General features: G+C 39.9%; 1 protein-coding gene across 1 annotated transcript; it reads left to right on the top strand.

Moving 5' to 3' along the window:
- The first annotated feature begins 2334 nt into the window (after positions 1-2334).
- Positions 2335-21887, top strand: fam241a (family with sequence similarity 241 member A). The gene is given in 2 exon segments (NM_001016152.2): positions 2335-2474; positions 21474-21887. Coding segments are annotated over 2 exon segments (378 nt in total). The 5' UTR covers positions 2335-2339; the 3' UTR covers positions 21717-21887.
- The last annotated feature ends 54 nt before the right edge of the window (positions 21888-21941 follow it).

Genomic DNA, 21941 nt, shown 5'->3' with positions numbered 1-21941 from the left:
ATAATTACGCACACCCCACTTTGCAGTTATTTATTTGTAAAAAATGTTTGGAATTATGTATGATTTTCGTTCCACTTCTCACGTGTACACCACTTTGTATTGGTCTTTCACGTGGAATTCCAATAAAATTGATTCATGTTTGTGGCTGTAAGGTGACAAAATGTGGAAAAGTTCAAGGGGGCCGAATACTTTTGCAAACCACTGTAAAAGTTATATTTAAGAAAGCATATAAAAAAATAAATTCAAACACACAACTGCCTATTAACTTGCATAGGGTTTTGGAAGTACTTCTAGGGTAGGGCTGAAGGCCTGGATGTGGCCCTCCAAAGGACTTTTGTCAACACCCCATCTGCTCAAAGGCTCCATATACTTTATTGTATGATATCATTATTTTCATTTAATCCAGTCCTTAAAAGTGTCACATGAGAAATAACGGGCCCACTATGTGTAATAAGTTGGACAGCACCGTTGTAGGAAAATGTGGGGTGAATTGCCACTTCACCTTTAATAAATGTCTCAAATGCGCCTTGCAAAAAGACTACAGTACGCCACAGTTTGGGGGAGAGTGGAAGTGGAACTCTCTGAATAAGACTTATCCATGACATGGTTATCTGACCATACTGCTCGATACAGGAACTTCAGCAAAAATCATTGGGCTGGGCCCCCTACTGCTTAGTTGTTAAGGTCCCCTAGGGGCCTGTGTTATTAGCCCACTAGCCACTCAGGCCCCCTACTGCTTAGTTGTTAAGTTCCCCTGGGGGCCTGTGTTATTAGCCCACTAGCCACTCAGGCCCCCTGGTGCTTAGTTGTTAAGTTCCCCTGGGGGCCTGTGTTATTAGCCCACTAGCCACTCAGGCCCCTGGTGCTTAGTTGTTAAGTCCCCCTGGGGGCCTGTGTTATTAGCCCACTAGCCACTCAGGCCCCCTGGTGCTTCGTTGTTAAGGTCCCCTGGGGGCCTGTGTTATTAGCCCACTAGCCACTCAGGCCCCTGGTGCTTAGTTGTTAAGGTCCCCTGGGGGCCTGTGTTATTAGCCCACTAGCCACTCAGGCCCCCTGGTGCTTAGTTGTTAAGTTACCCTGGGGGCCTGTGTTATTAGCCCACTAGCCACTCAGGCCCCCTGGTGCTTAGTTGTTAAGTCCCCCTGGGGGCCTGTATTATCAGCCCACTAGCCACTCAGGCCCCCTGGTGCTTAGTTGTTAAGTCCCCCTGGGGGCCTGTGTTATTAGCCCACTAGCCACTCAGGCCCCTGGTGCTTAGTTGTTAAGTCCCCCTGGGGGCCTGTGTTATTAGCCCACTAGCCACTCAGGCCCCTGGTGCTTAGTTGTTAAGGTCCCCTGGGGGCCTGTGTTATTAGCCCACTAGCCACTCAGGCCCCTGGTGCTTAGTTGTTAAGTCCCCCTGGGGGCCTGTGTTATTAGCCCACTAGCCACTCAGGCCCCTGGTGCTTAGTTGTTAAGTCCCCCTGGGGGCCTGTGTTATTAGCCCACTAGCCACTCAGGCCCCTGGGTGTGCGGGATCTGGCACCTTAGTAGAACCGGACAATCACCCAAATAAAGAGTTGCTCTATTCCTTCAGGACGGCAGAGTGGCCTGTAAACACCCACCTTCCCATACTGGTATATACAATATGTATCACTTTATATAGCGCTAGAAGCCTTCCAACATGCCACTAAAATGCCCAAACTACCCAACCAAATTTGGGCAGATATAATCAGAGCTCTACTTTCTATTTTGCAGAAGCCCATACAAAATGGATTTGCAGTCGTTGGCAAGCGCTCTGGTGCAAATGCGCGCCTCAGGGACGCAGAAGCTTCATTATTTTTCCCGCCATAAAGCTTCAGCTCTGCGGGGCCCCCCCCACTAAGGAATAGGTCCCAGCTGATCGCCCCCAACTTGCAGGCCAAATAAAGACAGAAGCAGCCGTGCTGTCAGTCCTAACAAAGCCATGCCTGTGGGTTATTATGAGCAGTACGGAGCCCTCCTGGCCTGTATGTTCCTGGCACAGACAGTTCAGTTGCTGAATAAACACACCCAGCTGACATGCTCGGCTCCAGGCCCGCCCCCGCCCTGTGCAGCGGCTACAGCAGGAAACGCTTCTGTGCCCGGCCCGGTTTTACTGAGCGCCCGGCCTTGCCGGGACACTGCCAGAACCAACACAGCGCAGCAGCGTTTCCTTTCTATGTGCGGCCGGCACTGACGCGCTCCTGCTTTTATCTCGTCCCCCGGCTGGCGCTGCGGGGCGCGGCTGTGTGTAAGTGCAGGAGGCGGGGCTGGAGTTCTCCCCAGGAGACCGAGCGCTGCGAGGGGGAATGAGCGCAGTCTCGCACTGACAGCTGAACATGGAGCGTACGGCCGGCAGGTCCATAGAGGAACAGAGTAGCTCTACACTAGGCTACCCGGAGGAGCAGCGAACATCTGCTGAAACGTTTAATGGCAGAACTGTACCTCACTCGGACATCACACACAACGCACAGGTGAGGAGAGCACAGTTATACGGTATCCTGCTGCTGCTCGCAGTATGGACTGAGTGGCTCATAGGCGGTAGGATTGTGTGACCAACCACCACCCTGTTGTGCTCAATGTGCTGAGTAAGTGGGTGAGTGTCAGTTGGATTTTGTGAGGATATGGTGAACCCGTGGAATGTAGGGGATACTTAAATATGTGTATATTCCACATCCTGGCAAATAGTTCAGCTATCTCAAGCCTAACAGAGCAGCACAGACTGGTAACTGATCTACTCTGTAACACTACCAATGTCCCAGGCGTCACAGACCAGACTTTACTGGGCCCCACAGCAAAATTATTTTTGGGAATAAGACATTTTTTATAAACATATAATGATTTGTTTTACCAATCCTTTTCCCTGTGTTCTAGGCAGTTGCAGGGTCTGCTTCCTCTATAGTTGCACCGCTGCATAAAGTACTCAGACTTTTTCACATCAGTCTTATTTTTACAAGTTTATTTTTTTTTTTATCCCACTCACCATAAATGCATAACTGAATTCCTATCTCCAAAAATCCCATTTGGAAAATATTTTTAAATTGAGTAGAAGGAAATTTGGTCTTTTTCCCTTCAGGCTGTACAACCCTTGCTCCATAAGGGACCAAATAGGAACTGTCATGAAAATGGCAATGCAAGCAATATTTGTTTTTGTTTTTTAAATTTTGGATTAATGACATATAGAAACTTAATGACTGGAAAGATGTCTGCACTTTGAAGTATATTTTTTTTTTATAAGTGAATTGTAACACATTTAAGGGCAGCTATTCATGATGATAGGGTTGCTGTGCTGATTCTCAGAGCCTATTTAAGATTTTGCACTCAGATCTAGTTTTCCAGCACTATCTAAAAGACCAACAAACAGAAATTTGCACCTATATACTCCTATATAACATATCTTAATATGCTTTTGTGTGTTGTGGGTCTTTAAAAGTGCCTTCCACCCCACTTTCGTATTAAAACCACCTAAAGCTGAAAGTCTGGGGCATGTTTATCCAGACCCATCGAATATTTGTGAGCTTTTACATTCAGTCACCCTTCAATGATTTACCTGGATCTACCCCCACTCTCTGCTTTCTACTGATATGATCCTTTTTCTCCTGTATGTTTGGAGTACAGTACACATGAGGTACATCCCAGAGTGCTTGCATTATGGCTGCTGAACCAGGCCTTTTTATTGGCACCCCCCCCCCCCCATTCTTATGCCATTGATTCAAGATAATATGAAGCCTCATGACTGAAGATTCAATGTTTACAGACTCAGAGTTCTCTTATTGACAGTAGCAAAGCATTCAGCAGTGCTGTACATTTCAGTTCTACTTTGGGGGAAAAAAAATTCAGGTAAATACAGTCTAGTTTTAACAATTTTAACAAGTGGACTACCAACCATATAGCAGACCACGGGGGTTCCCCTGGGGCAGAGCAGCCAGGTTTGCTGTTTGATCTCTCCCCAGCCCCTTCTGCTACTTTAATTATGCTTAGATGTCAGTAAAAGGAATTGCTTGGCAAACAGTATGAAAGGGATATAGAAATATGGGCAGTATGGGTAATACCATAACACTATAGTTGTTCTATCTAGACCTACGTTTCCAGGTTGCTCCTTTCAGTTATATCTTTGTTTGCAGTTACAGATATAATCTGAGGAATGAGTTTGTTTATATTTGTCATGTAGTACTAATAATGTTATCAGAACTTGTTTTGCAGCATTTCAGCATACCAGCCTTGTAGTTGTATCATAATAATAGTGCAACCATAGCTGGAGATTCATACAGACTTCCTGGTCATTGTTCTATATTTGGGGATAACATTATTCTTTAGAATACCTTGGGAACATGAATAGTTTACAGGAACTATGTTTTATAAGAGGCAGTATCTATACAGTCACTCTTAATTCCTTGCTGGTTCCATGCTGGCTACCATTTTCTAATCAACAAACCCATTTCTGGGGGTCCACTGAGCCTTCACAGTTGATGTGGACAGTGTCTGCGAAAGCACCTACATATATATAATATATATATCTTGACTTTAATTTCCAAAATAGAATAGGTTGCTGTACACAGAAAAGTACATTTGAGTTTTTTTAATATCCGTGTTAATTTTTATTGAGGTGATCTTGATTACTCTTATAAGATAGCATCAACCACAGACTGTAATAAAAGTGTACTCCAGTGGTCATGAAGGAATGCTTGTTCCCTTTTAATATTCAATAACATTAGTGCAAAACCTAGGATCATTATAGTTTTACTGAGGAAGCCAAGCCTTGCAAAGCATGTGTTATCTCCAAGATACTTGCTATAATGTTCCTTTAGCATTGACACATTCTTTAGCATACACAGATAGGACTATTGCTTATTTAAACTGGGTTTGCTAGTTTATCTAGTTTTGCAGCACATCAATTTCTTATTGATCTGCTTAGAACTCGCAAGACTACAGGAACATTGAGAGGGATTAACTGCACATATATTGCTACATTGTAATGTATTTTTTGTTTTTTTTTATACAATCCTTTCCTATGTAGCATAGTATTTGGTTCTTGGTGGGTGTATGTATATAGTTATATGTAGGCTACAATAATGTTGGAAGTAGCTTATGAAATTTCCGCCTATTTATCATACGGTCAGGTTGCGCATGTTGATGGCTAGTGGGAAAGAAAGCATTAAGGGCAGTTAGCTAAGATACTACCAGTTTGGTAGGTGCAATAAGCCAGTTTTGGAGAACCATCATTGTGGCCTTGGTATTTACACTGAAGCTAACCTGAGTTGTGATCTAAGCAGCACTTTCCTGAGGAGTACACCTCCTCCTCACAAAAGACAACACCACTAGTCACAAAACTGTGACTTTTATTTATTCCCATAAATCAACCAGGGTACATTAGCTTGAGACATGTGGAGGTCGTTGTGAGTGAAGAAGCAGGTTAAAAGATTAAATGAATGTTAATATTAAAGAGATCTGGAATGGTGGAGACCAAAGGTGGAAAACAAGCAAAAGTGCAACTAAAAATTTAAAAAGTTAAACAGAAAGTCAAGAGGGAGAGCACAAAAGTAAAGTCAAAGGGAATGATATGAGCAGAAGGAAACTTTCTAAATATAGGGCAAATAAGAGAAAATAGAATGGAATGAACTCAGAATGGCAAAGAAAAATCAGTTGAAAAGGTGGAAGAACACAATGCTTTGCTAACTGTTCATTTTACCTATTGTCACTGAGGCACACTATATGCCATCACCAGTGAATGAAAAGCTTTTTGCTTACAGAATCATGCAAGTTGTCTTAATTTTATCAGTCAATCTTGGTATCATGCTGCCACAATCTTTCTATGGTATAAATCTGCAATTCACTTTTCATTATCCCCTGTGACTATCATGGGGTTCATGGCACACAAGACTATTTAAAGCAGGGGTGGGCAAACTTTTTGGCTCACGGGCCACATTTACTTACCCCCGGGCCGGACCGGGCCAGGGCGGGCAGGGCCAGGCCAGCGTTACGCCCCCTTCGTCTCTTGAATTCCGGCCCACCAATGACACCAAGTCTCGCGTGATGAGACTTGTCGTCGGCGGCGGGCCGGATTAAAAAGGCCAAGGGGCCGGATGTGGCCCGCGGGCCGTAGTTTGCCCCCCCTGATTTAAAGCATGAAATTAAAACTCCCAGAGTACCAAAAGCCTTGCGCTCAAGTCACAGATTCAAGGCTTGTCTGCACTGTACAGATTTCTTATATAATGCCATCATTAATGAGAGAAATGCCACCTGTTCTACCTCCTTGATTGGCAATGCACGTATGTTTTTATGGGTATAGCTTGGGAAAGCACACATGCTTGTACAACCTGATTTGCTTAAAAGATAAACTGACTGCTCTGAGTAATTAAGAAAACATGCAGCACAACCTGAACTTGCCCAATAAATTGTCATTATTAATAAAAAAATATTTCGTTATTATGCAGTGTACAGGCCAACTTTAGAACATATGGTTAGTGTTAAAGGGAAGTGTATAGGCATGAACCATATCACCGCAACAACCATATTACTTTGTAAGTTCTGAACCTGATTAACAACTAGTTCCTCTATCAGTCTGCCAAAATAAATAAATTCCTGGCATTCTTAAAGCATGAAGGTAATCAACACAAATATAAAACTGTTAATTAGCCCAGTACACCGCCAATAAAACATACCAATATATTAGAATTCATCCTTTACCCATGTTTCAGTATCTATATGTATAAACCTAAACTATAGTTTTTAGAAAAGTAAAGGCACCACTCCAGGGTCGCCTGTCGAGGGGGAATGCATTGGGTACTGCACTTAAATGAGTATGAGTAGAGTTCAGTAGAGAAGAATGAGCTGCATTTCATCCTGTAGTGGAACACAGAAACGATCCACCTCAGGAGAATGCAGGGCAAAGCACCTGTATGTAAGAACCCTGAAAGTGTCATTTATGGGGGGGGGAGAGGTTTAAGCATACTCTGGTGTAACTGGGGTGTGTTGCAGGCATGGTTGTGCATTTTTTTTTCACTGGGACTTCATTCTGCATATTGGCATGGTCCTCCACCTCATATGATCAATGAGTCAATAACTGGGCACCCTGGGGGAAAGAAGTATGGGGCCCTGATGGCAGCCCTGTTGACATCTGCCATGTTTTTTCTTTACATCTTGACTTATTTTCTCATACACATATATAACAATGGTAAAAACAAAAGCTGCAGAACTAAGGTCAAAATATCCCTGTTTAAGAAGACTAAAATATGTTTGCTGATGTTGTTAATGTGCAATGTCTGCACTAGTGTATAATCATTTGGGCTACTGCACTTATAGCAACCAATTAGCAATTAGTTAATTTATGTGTAACTGCACAACTGCAATTCAACACCAATTTTATTAAACAAGTTCCCTTTTGTCTGCTTTTTTTTTTTTTTTTTTTTAATTAAAAACATTAGTTGCTAGTTATTTATATGGTAATATCAAACACATTTTAGTAAAACAAAAAATATTATTGCATTGGTGTTCTTGGTAGTAAAGCGCAGCAGATATAGAAAAAAGTAACCTGAATGTACTAAAAGAAGTGCCTCTCAAAACAAATATGTGGAATAGAGGTAATACAATATGTTCTGTACCCTGTGACATATAAGAGAACATTGACTTACCAAAGAGCAGTGAGCAAAGTGCAATTTCAAGAGAAATCGCCATGCTTTTTTCCAATTCACCATTTTGTCCAGGAATTCTGGCATCATCATGGACGCAAAAGAGCAATACTCTTGATTCAGTAGTTCTATGCGTACTGCAGTTGCGTCTGATATGCCAAAATGGACAAAGCTGCACCTGCTTTTTATCATAAATAGTGCATAATTGTGCATAAAGTCTTAACCTCACCATCCTTCCGAACACATTATTAGAACCCATGTGGACCTTTGTAATGATCTTATGATTATGTAACTAGTTGCATCTCCAGCCAATAAAGGTGTTATGGAAATTTAATTTGCTGTTGGAAAAAGAAGATATGAATTCAGGTGGGACCGCTTCTCTCTAGGGAATATCTTCCACTGGCATTTAATTAATTAGGCAAGCATTAACTAGCTTAAAATAGCACCTTCTGTACACTTCTTGTATGCAATGAAATCTAGTATTTAATCTGATTAATTGCCTGCTCCTCTTAATTAATTATTTTTGAAGATCCAAGAAAATCACTAGGGAGAACTTGCAACAAATCACACTATATTGCTAGCACATAAGCAAGTTTACATACTCAAAATTAGTTTTATAGTTTATAGAGCCTATATTTTAAGGGTGGTTTATCTGTACTTTAACTTTTAGTTGTAAAATGTCCTATTCCTAGCAACTTTTTAATTGGTCTTTATTATTTCTTTTATAGTTCTTTAATAATTTGCATTCCTCTTTTGCCTTATTCCAGCTTTTAAATGGGGATCATTGACACCAGAAGCCAAAAAACTACTGGTCTCTGGGCTACAATTTTATTGTTCTTCTAATATTTTGGGGGTTTTTTTTCATTCAAAGTTTTTGTTACACAGAAAGTAGAGTACATTATGTACAGATATATAAACAGAGTTTACAAAAATATATTTTCTTATACATTTAGGAGATATATATACAAGATTCCCAGAGCTCAAACGTGTTCTTCTGCTATACATTTAACACAGAATATCAGAATGACAGATATTTCTTTTAAAATATTTTTTATTAATAAACAATCGGAAACTTGTGGTGTCCTATTTTCGCCTTATGGAGAGAGTATTACACCCTTTATTTTATTAAGTTTCTGTGGTGTCATATACTACCTAGCTATGGTTTTATAGCCTCCTTCTCTTAGTAGGGTGTTAGTAGAAGCTTTAAAAACCTTCTCATATATGTCTTTCAATACATCCTCCTCTAGTGGGCCTCCTTGGTCTCTCACCCACTCTAATTCATAGCTGGTAATTATTCATCCCCTCCCCTTTTTTAAATTATTTTAGCCAGTGTAACAGTTGTATATCTCTAAAACTCTCTGGCTGGGATGTTATTTTTTCCCCGGCGCTCATTAAAAGTTTTTATCATGTTTCAGGTAAGCAGATTGCCTACTCCTGTGATGCTGTTCTAGATCAGATCTAGATCAGCAGTCCCGATGCCACCCCGTCTCCTGCTCCACGCTTACAACTTTTGCACTAGCAAAGCCAAATTTATGTTTTAAAAAACAAAAAATTTTGTCTCTTAAAGTTACCAGAGGCGGCTTTTTTCCGCCCCTGGTAACTGGCCACTTACTGCCATCCAAAGCATGGTTGTTACCTTGACTCATGGCAGGAGCAGCCCAGGGTATCATTAGTAAGTGGGCTTTACTTAGCCATCTAAGTGAACTATGCATGCGGGGGGGGGGGGACTGCTTAATCTCCATTGGGGAGGTTTTGCCCTGAGTGGAGTGACTGTTCCAGTTTGACCCATCATGGCTGTCTAGTCTCAAGATGCCAAGAATGCATTTGTGCGAGTTTGCCCTCTTTGTAATAAGTGTGGAGATCTGGATCCCCTAAGCCCCTATTGTATTTAGATTTCTGTAATATTTTGTTATTTGTTCTGGGTTTTTTCCCTTCCTATATTAATTGGCCCATCGCCTGCTGTGGAGATTTGCCCTCTTGTCTGGGGAACCTCAGGGATAAAGTCCTAAGTAGTATTCTAGGTAGAATAGTATTCTAGGTAGAATGTTCATTTTTCAAGCTATAGATGTGGCCCAACCAAGATATATTGTAATCATGCCATGATATCATATCATTTTTCAGTTTGGTAATTAATGGAGCATAATTATATTTAGATATGTCCTGATAAGGTTTAGGTAACATTATCCTCAGGTATTTGATAGCAGCCTGTTGCCATTTGAACATACCATTTCCGTAAATATATCTTCATGTCTTTTTATTTTACATTGGGTCTCCAGATTTTTTATTGGAGGGTATATTAACCTCGGGGTGTCTCTAAAGCTGGCCATTCATGCAAAGAAATTATCAGACGAAACCTTGTTTTGTACAATATTCGGTGTGTGTATGGTGGATGGACGAGACGGCCGATATCAAAAAATCTTCAGATATCAGTCATCTCATCGATCAGGCGGGACAAATGTACTCTAGCCCTGCACTGTTAAAAGTTGTGTGTTTGCTACAGACACCCTACTATAATTTATATAAATACCCTGCTGTGTAGCCACTGGGGCAACCTTTCAAAGATGAAAAAGGAGAAAAGGCACAGGTTACATAGCAGATAACAGATGAGCTCTGTAGAATATAATGGTGTTTTATCTGTTATCTGCTATGTACCCTGTGCCCTTTCTCCTTCAAATGGCTGCCCCCATGGCTACACAGCAGGGTATTTATATAAACTATAGTAGTGTTTCTGAGGCAAACACGCCAGTTGTACCAGTGCAGGGCAACATGATATCGTTGGTGTTACTGTTCACTTTTGAAAGTGAGTTAGCCCTACACTCCAATCGGCTTTCGAATGTTACTGCACCCAGAACCACTGTGCTGGCAGAGGTGCAGTCACACAGAATGGATTTTGATGCCAGAATGTGCAAGTATGCATTTTGGTGCCAAAATCAGCTCCATGTTCTTGCATCCGGACCAACACAGTGGTTCCACGCACAAGCATATGGAAAGACTGTTCAGAGAGCAGGGGCTGATTCTGCAGGCCATAACATAAACTTTTTGCCTGTGTCTGTTGTTGAAATACACTGCTTTTAGTGTGTGGATGTTCATTTAGTCAGGACTAGGCCCCAGTGGAATCCAGACTGGATAAACAGAGGCTTAGTGATTAGATATCAGATATATGGTGCGATAGAGGTGCTATTAACATCCATCTATTCTGTTAATGTAGCCATCAGAAGCATGAAATTCTACAGTAACTTCTTTGCGTGTCTACAGCTACACATTAGCAGCTACATTTACTTTTTTTTTTTTTTACAATTAACCTGAATTTTGGGGTTTATTCATTACACACCGCCAATACTAAGGAGTTAGAGTTTTTGCTGACTTCTAGATAGCAATGCATGCAGGACCTTTTTGGCAGGAAAAAAATCTCCTATAAACCTGCTATGCTTTATTTTATTAATAGTACAATTACTTTAATATAGGCATTAGACATTAGTCAGCTACCATATGTGGAATTTTAATATGTTAAGTGTATGGTTAGGTGATATTTGTGGTCTTATAATGTACAACACAAAACTATTATTTAGATTTGTTTCTATTTTTAAATATGACACAAAACATCTGTAACATTGTTTGAGCATCAGAATGCCTTGGGTAAGGTGTGTCTTTAATTAAAAGAAGCTGATTCACTGCAGTTATATTCTTACATGAGCATTAAGTGTCAGAATATATATAAATATAATATAGTAATTAAGTGTACAAACAAGGGAGGTTATAAAACAATGCTATAGCAAGCAATCTGTGCCCCTGACATGCAGAGTAGTTACGTGCCCCACTACAAATCTCCTTTTGGTCAGAATGAGACACTTGTTTGCTTTGCAGGGAGAAAAAGATGTTTGTGAATAAATGAGCTATTATTGAAAAATGATAAAACATTTTTGTAGAATCAGTTTGCAGTAGGGTTTAAAGCAGCAGGGTTTAATTATAGCTTTTATTTTGACACCAGATTTTTATGTAATGGTAAATAGTAATGGTTTCCCTTAAGTTTCAGTTGCATGATCTGTTAAATTCTCTTTTGATTTTGCATAAAATCAAAGACATACCATTTTGCCTTTATTTTCAGCATGTCATAAAATGCTTGATATGGGACAATATTCCATTCTTATATAATTTCAATAGAATGTTTATTACAGTGCTTTGGCTTTACAAGACTGGTCAGGACAATCAAGAAGAATATACAGCCATATTAACCATATTTTAAATCAGTGCTGTCCAACTTCTGTTGTACCGAGGGACGGAATTTTTCCGACCTACGTGGTGGAGGGCCGATAATGGAAGCCAGTTTTGACCACTCCCCTTTTTGAAACCGCACCCACTTGAAACCACACCCATGTTATCACATGACCATACCCATATTAATGGTTGTAGTGCAGCAAAAACCTGCCATACTCTGCCTTCCCTACCCTGCCTGTGTGTGCCATACTCTGCCTTCCCTACCCTGCCTGTGTGTGCCATACTCTGCCTTCCCTACCCTGCCTGTGTGCCATACTTGGCTGGTTTGTGCCATACTTGGCCTGTGTGTGCCATACTCTGCCTTCCCTACCCTGCCTTTGTGTGCCATACTCTGCCTTCCCTACCCTGCCTGTGTGCCATACTTGGCTGGTTTGTGCCATACTTGGCCTGTGTGTGCCATACTCTGCCTGCCCTACCCTGCCTGTGTGTGCCATACTCTGCCTGCCCTACCCTGCCTGTGTGTGCCATACTCTGCCTTCCCTACCCTGCCTGTGTGTGCCATACTCTGCCTTCCCTACCCTGCCTGTGTGCCATACTTGGCTGGTTTGTGCCATACTTGGCCTGTGTGTGCCATACTCTGCCTTCCCTACCCTGCCTGTGTGTGCCATACTCTGCCTTCCCTACCTTGCCTGCGTGGGCTATACTTTCACTGTGTTTGCCATTCTTGGTTGGTTTGTGCCATACTCTGCCTGTGTGTGCCATACTCTGCCTTCCCTACCCTGCCTGTGTGTGCCATACTCTGCTTGCCCTATGATGCCTGTGTGTATGGCACACACAGGCAGCATACAGTGACACAATGCTGGCACTGCTCCTACAGTCTGCACAATAACTATATATTAAAAAACTTTTTAATTGCAGTACCACCTCAGTATATTTTCTTTTTGTAGTGTGCAGGGATTATTTGTGGGTTTCTACTGCTCCTGATGTGTGAACAGGGGAACAATGGGAGTGATTACAGCCTGAGCCTGAGGTGTGAACACTGCAGGGGGTGAACAATGCAGAGATTAAATATGTAATCCCCTGTGTTGTTCACACCTTTTAAACAATACAGAGGGATTACAGCCTGAATCTGAGGTGAGAACCATGCAGGGGGGGCAGTTAATCACAGTACTGATACCATTTAAAGCTTACACAAGAGTAAGCCATCAAAGCAGCCAGACAGGTGGGGGGCCACACAGAGGGGGGTCGCGGGCCGCCAGTTGGACAGCGCTGTTTTAAATGATTTTCTTTATACTGTGTTATTAAGTCTCAAGTTTTAAACCATAAAGCAGGGATCCCCAACCTTTCTTACTTGTGAGCCACAGTCAAATATATAAAGACTTCGAGAGCAACACAAGCATCATAAAATTTCATGGGTCTGAAATAAGGGCTTTGCTTGGCTATTAGGCAGCCTCTGTGCACACTATCAGCTTACAGGAGGCTTTATTTGGTAGTAAATCTTGTTTTTATTCAACCAAAACTTAGAGCAACATACAAGGGGTTGGTGAGCAACATGTCGCTCTCGAGCCACTGGTTGGGGATCACTGCCATAAAGGAACAGTAACCCCAAAAAACAAAAAAGTTTTAAAATAATTAAAACTGCTGTGTTTTTGCTTCAGAAACGGTACTGTTGCCCTTCGCTGGTAAAAGTTGTATGTTTGCTTAGGAAACACTACTGTAGTTTATATAAACAAAGAAATCCAAGTCCGGCTTGGGACTCCTTCAGATACATGGGAGCAGGAGAAACAATAGGTTACCTGAAAGCAGTTCTAATGTTTAGCGCTGGCTCCTTCTGAAAGTTCAGACTCAGGCACAATGCATTTAAATGGCTGCCTACACACCAATAACTAAAACAAATACATTTAAATGATAGAGTGAAGTATTTGCTATGTAAACCATTTAATTTTTAATAAAAAAATAAAAATCATGTTCTGTTTTATAGATAGAAATCATATGGTCTAGTTCTTTTTATTTATTTGTATTTATTATTGGAATGACCCATGTTTGTTCTATTAATTTACTGTTCTTCTATACAGAGCTGCACATGAGTAGCATGATATAAAATATCATGTACTTGAAATTCCATGGCCTATATTGAATTTCAGTCTTGACCTGCTGGGTGTATCCTTCCTGTGGTTGGAGTGAGGAGGGGAGAAGGGCCAGTACAGACGACCCCTGTGAATGTTTGGCATTAGTTCTTATTTAACTTTCTTCTTAACCAGAATCTCTGAAGCTGTGCAGTATCATAACCATGCCATGGAAAAACAAACACATAATGCTGAAATAAAAGTGAGTGTATTAGAAACATAAAAGGGAATTTTCGGTGAAACTTCCCCATGATTCTGCAAAGTTAGCAGGGGAACTTGGGTGGAGCTCTTTCCCTGTCTAAACTGTCCCGTATTATAAATGTAGCAGCATTAATTTCTAACCGACTCATTTAAGGATATAATGAGGAGCTATCAAAATATCATATTTTGTTTAACATACCATGTTTTCTACTTCACATCCATTGCACTTTTCGGAAAGCTCCAGTGATTTTGCATAGAACTGCTGTAGTGTTGCATAGAGCATCTTAAATTACACAGCTTAAATTATGGTGTCTGCAAGGTAGAATTAGCCTGCTGTTCTGACTGCAGTAAGAATAGTTTGGCCAGTGTAAAAAAAAAACTTGCCAAAACATATGTGCAGTCCCATTGTTAGGGCTGTTGACAAGTTTCAGAACAGTAAAATATGTTCTTGCCTTAATATACGATGAGTAAAGAGAAACTATGTTTTAGTAGCTGATCGGTATGTCACCAGTGATCTGGATTTTATTGATATCTATACTTTTTCCATGCATAATATTGTGCAAGCAGCCCTTAGGAATGCAGTTTGCCAGCCTGATTTTTATGACTATATATTAAAATAAAGAATGTTTTTACAATTTAATTAAAATTTTACATTTTTAAATGGTAGAGTGAATTATTTGTTATGTAAACAATGTATTTTAGATAAAAAAAAAGTACACCATAAAAATCAAGATAGAATCCCTTTAAGCTCCAAATTTGCACAATAACATTGTAGGACTGTTAATATAAGAAGAAAGGATGTGGAAGGATGTACTAGTGCATAAGACATCAGAGAGTTTATTGTATGGTCTTCTTATATATTTATATGTAGTTATAAGCAATTCTACTCCAGTGTAAACATTCACAATTTGGGCAGCCTTCCATACCCTTTATTCACTTAGCTGGCCTTCTCTGGACATTCTCTAGTTGATTAATGAACTGGAGATCAAAGGTATACTGCGTATTCTGAAATATATTTTGCCATCCTGGAGATTATCGACTTTCCTAACAATGGCATTTAATAAAAGGCACAAAGTTTGCACAGGTTCAGTAACCCATGGCAATCAATAAGATGTTTGCTTTTAAAGAGATGGCTAGTAAATGATTCCAGCTGATCTACAGCAAACTTTGCACCTTTTATACCATAGCCATCTATAAAGTCATATCACATGGACGGTTGTATACTTAGTCTTGGCTAAAATTCTCAGTCACTTTGTTTCCAAGAATGCATATTTCCTGTAATTTGTTGCAGTAGATATAATAATTTTTTTTTTTATTTGTACTAAATATTTTCCTGCATTTTTACATTAGAAACAAAAGAGTTAATGTACTAACAAAAGGTCTGTGTGTGCTCTTCACCTCTAGATAGAATTTTTCAGTAGCTGTATGAATAACCTCAGTATTTTGAAAAATATTTGTGGCTACGTGAATAGAAAAGGCCAGTGTCTTGCTGTGTGCTGTATAAATAAAGGATAGTAATAATCAATGGTATTTGTTCATATTGGAGCTAATAATAAGCATTATTACCTGATACTTTACTGGTGGTATTATTTTATAATCTACTTTTTGGCCTATGGGTCAAACTGTAAATTATATCCTTATAAACGGCGTGTACTGATGTCAGAACGCGCCGTTTATAACAACTAGCACATCCGGCTGCTGCACTCTCCAAGCAGCTAATTTACCACCCAGTCCCCCTCCCACCTTCCCGCACTTCCTCACTATACAAGGCGCTGTCACTGACATCTCCTGTCTCACCCCCTTTTAAGCATTTGTCCATCTTTCCTACCTTGTGCCAATCCCTCTCTGATCTCTCTCACCTGCCCCTCCTTCTCCGGTCCTGTTTCTTGTTGTACATTAGCTTAACATGATTGTACCGAGTACTGCAGTTGGTACAATAAAGTGACATGCTGCACAGAAAATGTAGATTATAATGCATAATGTACCCCCTACTGCAATTTATAAAGATATTAGTAGTCACCTCGGAGTTATGTGGCCTCATGCTTTTATATGATCACATAACTCCTTGGTAACATAATATCTTTATAAATTACAGTAGGGGGTACATTATCCACTATATAATGCTTGAAGTTAATCCAGGAAATGGGGCCTGGTTTATTTATTAGCCTTAGGTTTAGGGATGCACCGAATCCTGATGCTGGCTTTTTCAGCAGGTTTGGGCAAATTTTTTTAGGGGCGGGGGTGGCAATGCAGCATTGTTATGCCACTGTTGGATCCCAGGTCCACAAGCCATAATATATACATAACAGAAACAATGTTTTATGCAAGACTTTTATTACTGGCAGCTAAAAGGTTTAGCAGTAATTGTTCCTTACTGTGGAGCCTGACTCATATCAATGTCACTCAAGGGAATAGCTGACTCATATTGGGATCTGTCTAGGAGAGAGGATCTGGGTTGTGTTACTGACAGGAAAACTCTGCCACTAAGTCTAGAAACAAAATAAAAATTTATGGTGGTGTGCCAGATTGGACTTTTCTGCAAAGATACTACTTATAGGCATGGCAGTATAGTGTCTGTATTGCAAGTTGAAATGCCCGTGCTGCAGCCTAAAATATATTATAACTGTTCACACTAAAGGATTGACACTGCACATCACCTCAGTGCTGCCACACGTCTGTTACCATGCAGAATAAATTATCAGATTAGTACATGATTATTTGTTTAGGACACAGCTTTATTAAATTCCGTTTTGTAAATTCCGTTTTTGCGAAGTTGCCTGCAGGAGGAAACTTTGTGAGACTTCGGATTACCAAAGTGATGCGAAAGGCAACGATAGAAGTTGCCGGTAAAAGCCCTTCACATCGCTTTGTTCCTGCAGGCAACTTTGTGCAACTTAGAAAAATTAAGCAATACAAAGGGCTTTCCAGCTGCGACTGCTATTGTTGCTGGTGGAAAGCCATTTCGAAGACACTTTGAGCTACTTAGTCGTAGCTACTTGTTATGGCTATTAAACGCTAGAAAATACCCTGCCATATACAATACTGAGCATTGCCTCTGTTAAAACACACATGGAGAACATTATCCGTAAATTATCAGCATTGTCTGTTTCTGTAGCCATGGCAAGTTGCTGCTACTAAGTAGCTCAGTGTGTCTTTGCCCTAATAGGCAGATTGGTTGGATTTAGTTGCCAGAATTGTAAAGTAAAAATGTTGCTTGGAGATTTGGGCAAGTGAGAATATGCTCATCTTTTCTCCACATCAAGAGCTCATCGGACTTTGCAAAGTTAATCGTATATTTGAGAAATACTACTAATGCAGTGTAGGCCCATAATGATTTTTACTGTGGGTATAATAATAGGAAGTTATTTTATCCTGTGGCATCAGTGATGTGAATTATGCAATATCCTTATTTATGTTGTGTGTAGTAAAGTACTTCACTGTACTTCTTGTAGATTGTAAGCTCTTAACCTCTTTTATTGGTTATTGATTGCTTTATATGTTACTCTGTATGTCCAATGTATGAAACCCACTTATTCCGCAGCGCTGTACAATATGTTGGCGCTGTATAAATAAATGTTAATAATAAAATAATAATAATTCACTGATATTATCATCCAAACAGAAGGGTATATAATGGGGTATTACCATTTTTGTTGCTTTTGCTCTTTTTCGGCTGATTCTGTGACTGATTTTCAGCCTAATCCGTCTGTATAAAAGAAATAATAATAATAATAATAATAAAAGAAACTGTGGGACGCGGGCGACTAATCTCCCCGAAATGCCATCCCACTGGCGACAATGCAAATCGCCGGTGGGATGGCATACGCGGCAAAATCGCGGCACTGCGTATGCCATCCCACTGGCGATTTGCATTCTCGCTGATTAGTGCCCGCAACAAGGGAGATTTGTCGTGGGCGACTAGTCTGCCCCGGCCCTAAAGGTTGCCCAAATACTACCAGTTATTTGTCTGATCTGATAAACAGTCTAAATAATTTGATATTGCGCAGTTTGACTATACATTCAGATGGCAAAATAGCATTCATCTGTTGTTACTGGCTGCCTGACAAGTGTATCTCATGCTACTGCCCCTCCTGAAGCTGTATGTGCACCTAGATAGCCAGTAAGTTCAAAATCAGTTTAAAGTGCTCCGACTATTTCTGGGAATGATTAACAACATAAAAGAGAAAGTAAGGTTTTACAAAGAAGTAAAGGTGTTTGGAATGTTCTTCTGGACACTTTTGCACAGTTCTCACTCTCTCCTCTTCAGCCTGTTTAGTATTTAATGACACCTCTATGTGCTGACAGAAGCGAGCTTGCCAAAAGGACGATAAAGCACTTGAGCATTTTAGGTGCCATACACACAACTGTATTTAGCTGCATGCACATATGGATGGATAAAAAGAAGCTATGAGAAATCTGTAAATAAATGTGCACATCGCAAAAATGTTTTACTTCCATATGTTGACTTGGATGTTTGTGGGCCTTGTATGATCTGATTGTTGATAAATGTTAGTAGTGAGAGGGTGCATGTTGATTATGTTCTCGGGCTTTGTTCACTTTGTACCTGTTTGTGTTACAGCTCTATCACCTATTATTGTATTGTATTGTATTGTATTATACTGTAAGTAGGGATGCACTGAATTTACGTTTTTTGGATTCGACCAAATCCCGAAACGAATCTGAACCTGAATTTGCATATGCAAATTAGGGTAAAGAAGGGTTAAATGTCGCTGTGTGCTCAGAGCGTGGCAAAACATTTTCAACTTCCATGTTTACATGTCAAAAAGTCGTGATTTTAAGGATTTGGTTTGGCCAGGAGCATGAATTCAGCCGAATCCAAATCCTGCTGAAAAAGGCCAAATCCTGGGTTCGGTGCATCCCGAACTGTAAGGTACTGCCCAACCTTCTTGTGGTATATAAATAACTGATAAATTACTTAGTGATACTGACACTAAAAAATTACTCGTCAAAATATAAATGTACGTCAAAAGTTACCTATAGGTCATGTTGACCGTTTTTCACCAACTGGTCTGCTTTTGTAAGTAATTGTTACACTAAATATGGCAGCCTCTTCATATAGAGCCATGGGGGATCAGATAGGTAATATAAAAGCATTGGGCAAATAATTTTATGCCAAAATTATAGCATGTAAAGACAATGTTATAAGATAGATGTAAAAAAGTTTAATTTTTGGTGTCTATCTCCTAAATGGGAAAATCCACCAATGTTAGCAAGCACCTATGGTACTTTTACACCACTTTTCCTGGAAAATATCTTCTCATACATAACTAATAAGAATCACTGGTGACCATGTCACATGTTCAAGTTTAGCAAAGTAAACATTCCTGTTGTCACTATTTGTCACTGAAAACTGAGGTGTTTTATATTCTATTCTGAGTGCAAATGGATCTTGCATTGCCAGTTGCTCAAAATTATTTCTAAAAAACAGAATAGGTTATACTACAAGTGCTTTATTGTGCAACTTTAACAGAGGCAAGTTGCTACATCCAAATGTCCTGCATGCTCATATGATGCTTCCCTTTTTGTGTGTGCCATACTCTGCCTGCCCTATGCTGCCCGTGAGAGGTGATCCTGGCTGGGGTTTGTTCTGGGAGTTTGTTAGCATTTGGAAATGATTGTTAGGGGTCCCTAAGGTGTGTCATTATGTCATGGGGGTTGCTGTGCTTTCCATAGGGAAGGAGGAGGCTTATGGATTTAAGGGTATGTCTTAATATGACATATAAACTTCTTTCATATATTATTTAAGGGTGATATCCCTGCAACGAGAACCATTTTTTTTTTATTTATTTATTTATTTTTTTGTGTGCTACCACCTATTAATGTAGGTATGGTCTTAAACCTGGGTTTCAGCGAAGGGTGTAGTCTGATTATGTAAGTGCCTTGTGTCTGCATTCAGGAAGTTGTGGTTACTAACGATATACATCACAGTAATTGTAGTAACGGTTGTACTTCTTATCTAGCATTCTTTATTTCACTATAACAGAACTTCAGGAATCAAAAGAAAATTTAGAGATCTGTTCATTTCAATATGTTGATCCCTTTAAAGAACAAATTATCTATTTGATAATAGCTTTTTTAATGAAAAATAGACATTAATTTATCTCATAATAAACAAGTGTAATGATTCATTTGACAGCATTGATAAACACTGGTGCACCATTTATATAGGGAATTATGCACCCTATTGTAGAACATAATGATATTTTATAATATAAGCATTTACTACTTTAAAATGCAGAAAGCTACTGCAATATGGGCCATTTACCTTGACTCCATGGGCCTACTGTGTAGTGCTTACCTGTAAGCACTGAGGGGATTAGCAATGCTATACATATGTATATTTAAAGTGATCTCTACCATAGATGTGTAGCCAGTTCAATTGGAAATGTACAACAACCTGCCCTGTGTACTGCTTAGTTGTAACATCACTAAGCACTATAGAGAATAATATACCCACTGTTGTTAAATATAAGGCTGATATTATAGACTAGACTCGATTTTTTTTTTAACAAGATTAGCCTCATAATTTAGGCCAAACCACCTATGTTATTGGCAGTCTACTGTGGCCACCCTACAAAAGTGATCATTTGGCCAGCTGTTTTTAAAGTAAATCTAAAGCCTGTAAGCATCAAGAATTATTGTGTACGTGAGATTTTGCATAAGAACAAGCTTTATAGAAGCCACACATGTTATAGGCAATATTCCAAAAGCAACAAGAAAGTGCTAAATGTTCATGTATATTAGGCTCACTACCTTGCTGCACAGCTTTGCTTTAGGCTAATGCCAAACGAGGCATAGGGCAGATATTTTCTGCAAGCAGAAAAGCGCTTGCTGAAAATACCGCCCTACCGCTTGAGAAAATATCCCCCTACGCCTCGTATGGCATTAGCCTTAGGAGATCAGGTACACTGCAATGCTGTCTTCAGGTCCATTGGGCATTAGGCAGGGGGCAGGTAAGGATTGTACAGGGGCATTAATAGTTAATAGGAGTGAGGCATTATGGGAACTTTCTTTACACAGCTCAGTGTTTTTTCTTCCTGTTTGGCTTCTGATCATCTAAACGAGAGAAATATCGGGAGACTTAAGGGTACTATTGAGAGAACTGAAGGTATGCCTGCAGCTTGAGATTAACTCTTTATTAGCCTTTCCTTCTCCTTTAAAATGTTTTGGGGGGGTTTAGTTTTATAACCATGTAAGAAAACTAAGAGGTAAGGTTTTTGGTAGTATTCTAAATAATAAAGAAAAAAAAACATTTTTATCTAAAATTTTTATCATTTTGTAGGTACCTCCAGAGCAGAACAGCACAGACCAAGAGCACATCAAGGATGACTACAAAAAATTGGGAACCCTTTTTGGCGAACTGAATAAAATTCTACTTAGCGTGGGCTTTTCCCGAATGTACTTTGGCGAAAGGACTGTGGAACCAGTGCTGCTATTATTTTTTGGAGTTATGCTTTGGTTTCTTGGCATTCAAGCTTTAGGACTGGTGTCTATTCTCTGCCTGGTCATTATTCATATACAGTAATGTGACAGACCTGCTGTTGGAGCTCATCGGATTCTTTGATGTGAAATTCTTGTATTTATAAGTTGTCTTAAAAAAATTTGTTTCAAATATGAAGGCACAGACCATAAAACAAACTATATGATTAGTGCCAAATTTTGCGTTGATAAATTAAAACCATTTTTTAAACATTTATGTAGAGTTGAATGGCAATAAGCTCTTTTCTTTACATCCTTTAGGCCAGTGCTG

Source organism: Xenopus tropicalis, chromosome 1, assembly GCF_000004195.4.
Source record: "Xenopus tropicalis strain Nigerian chromosome 1, UCB_Xtro_10.0, whole genome shotgun sequence".
Lineage (NCBI taxonomy): Eukaryota > Metazoa > Chordata > Amphibia > Anura > Pipidae > Xenopus > Xenopus tropicalis.
Note: the sequence above shows the minus strand (reverse complement) of the source record. Positions and strands in the feature narration are given on the sequence as shown.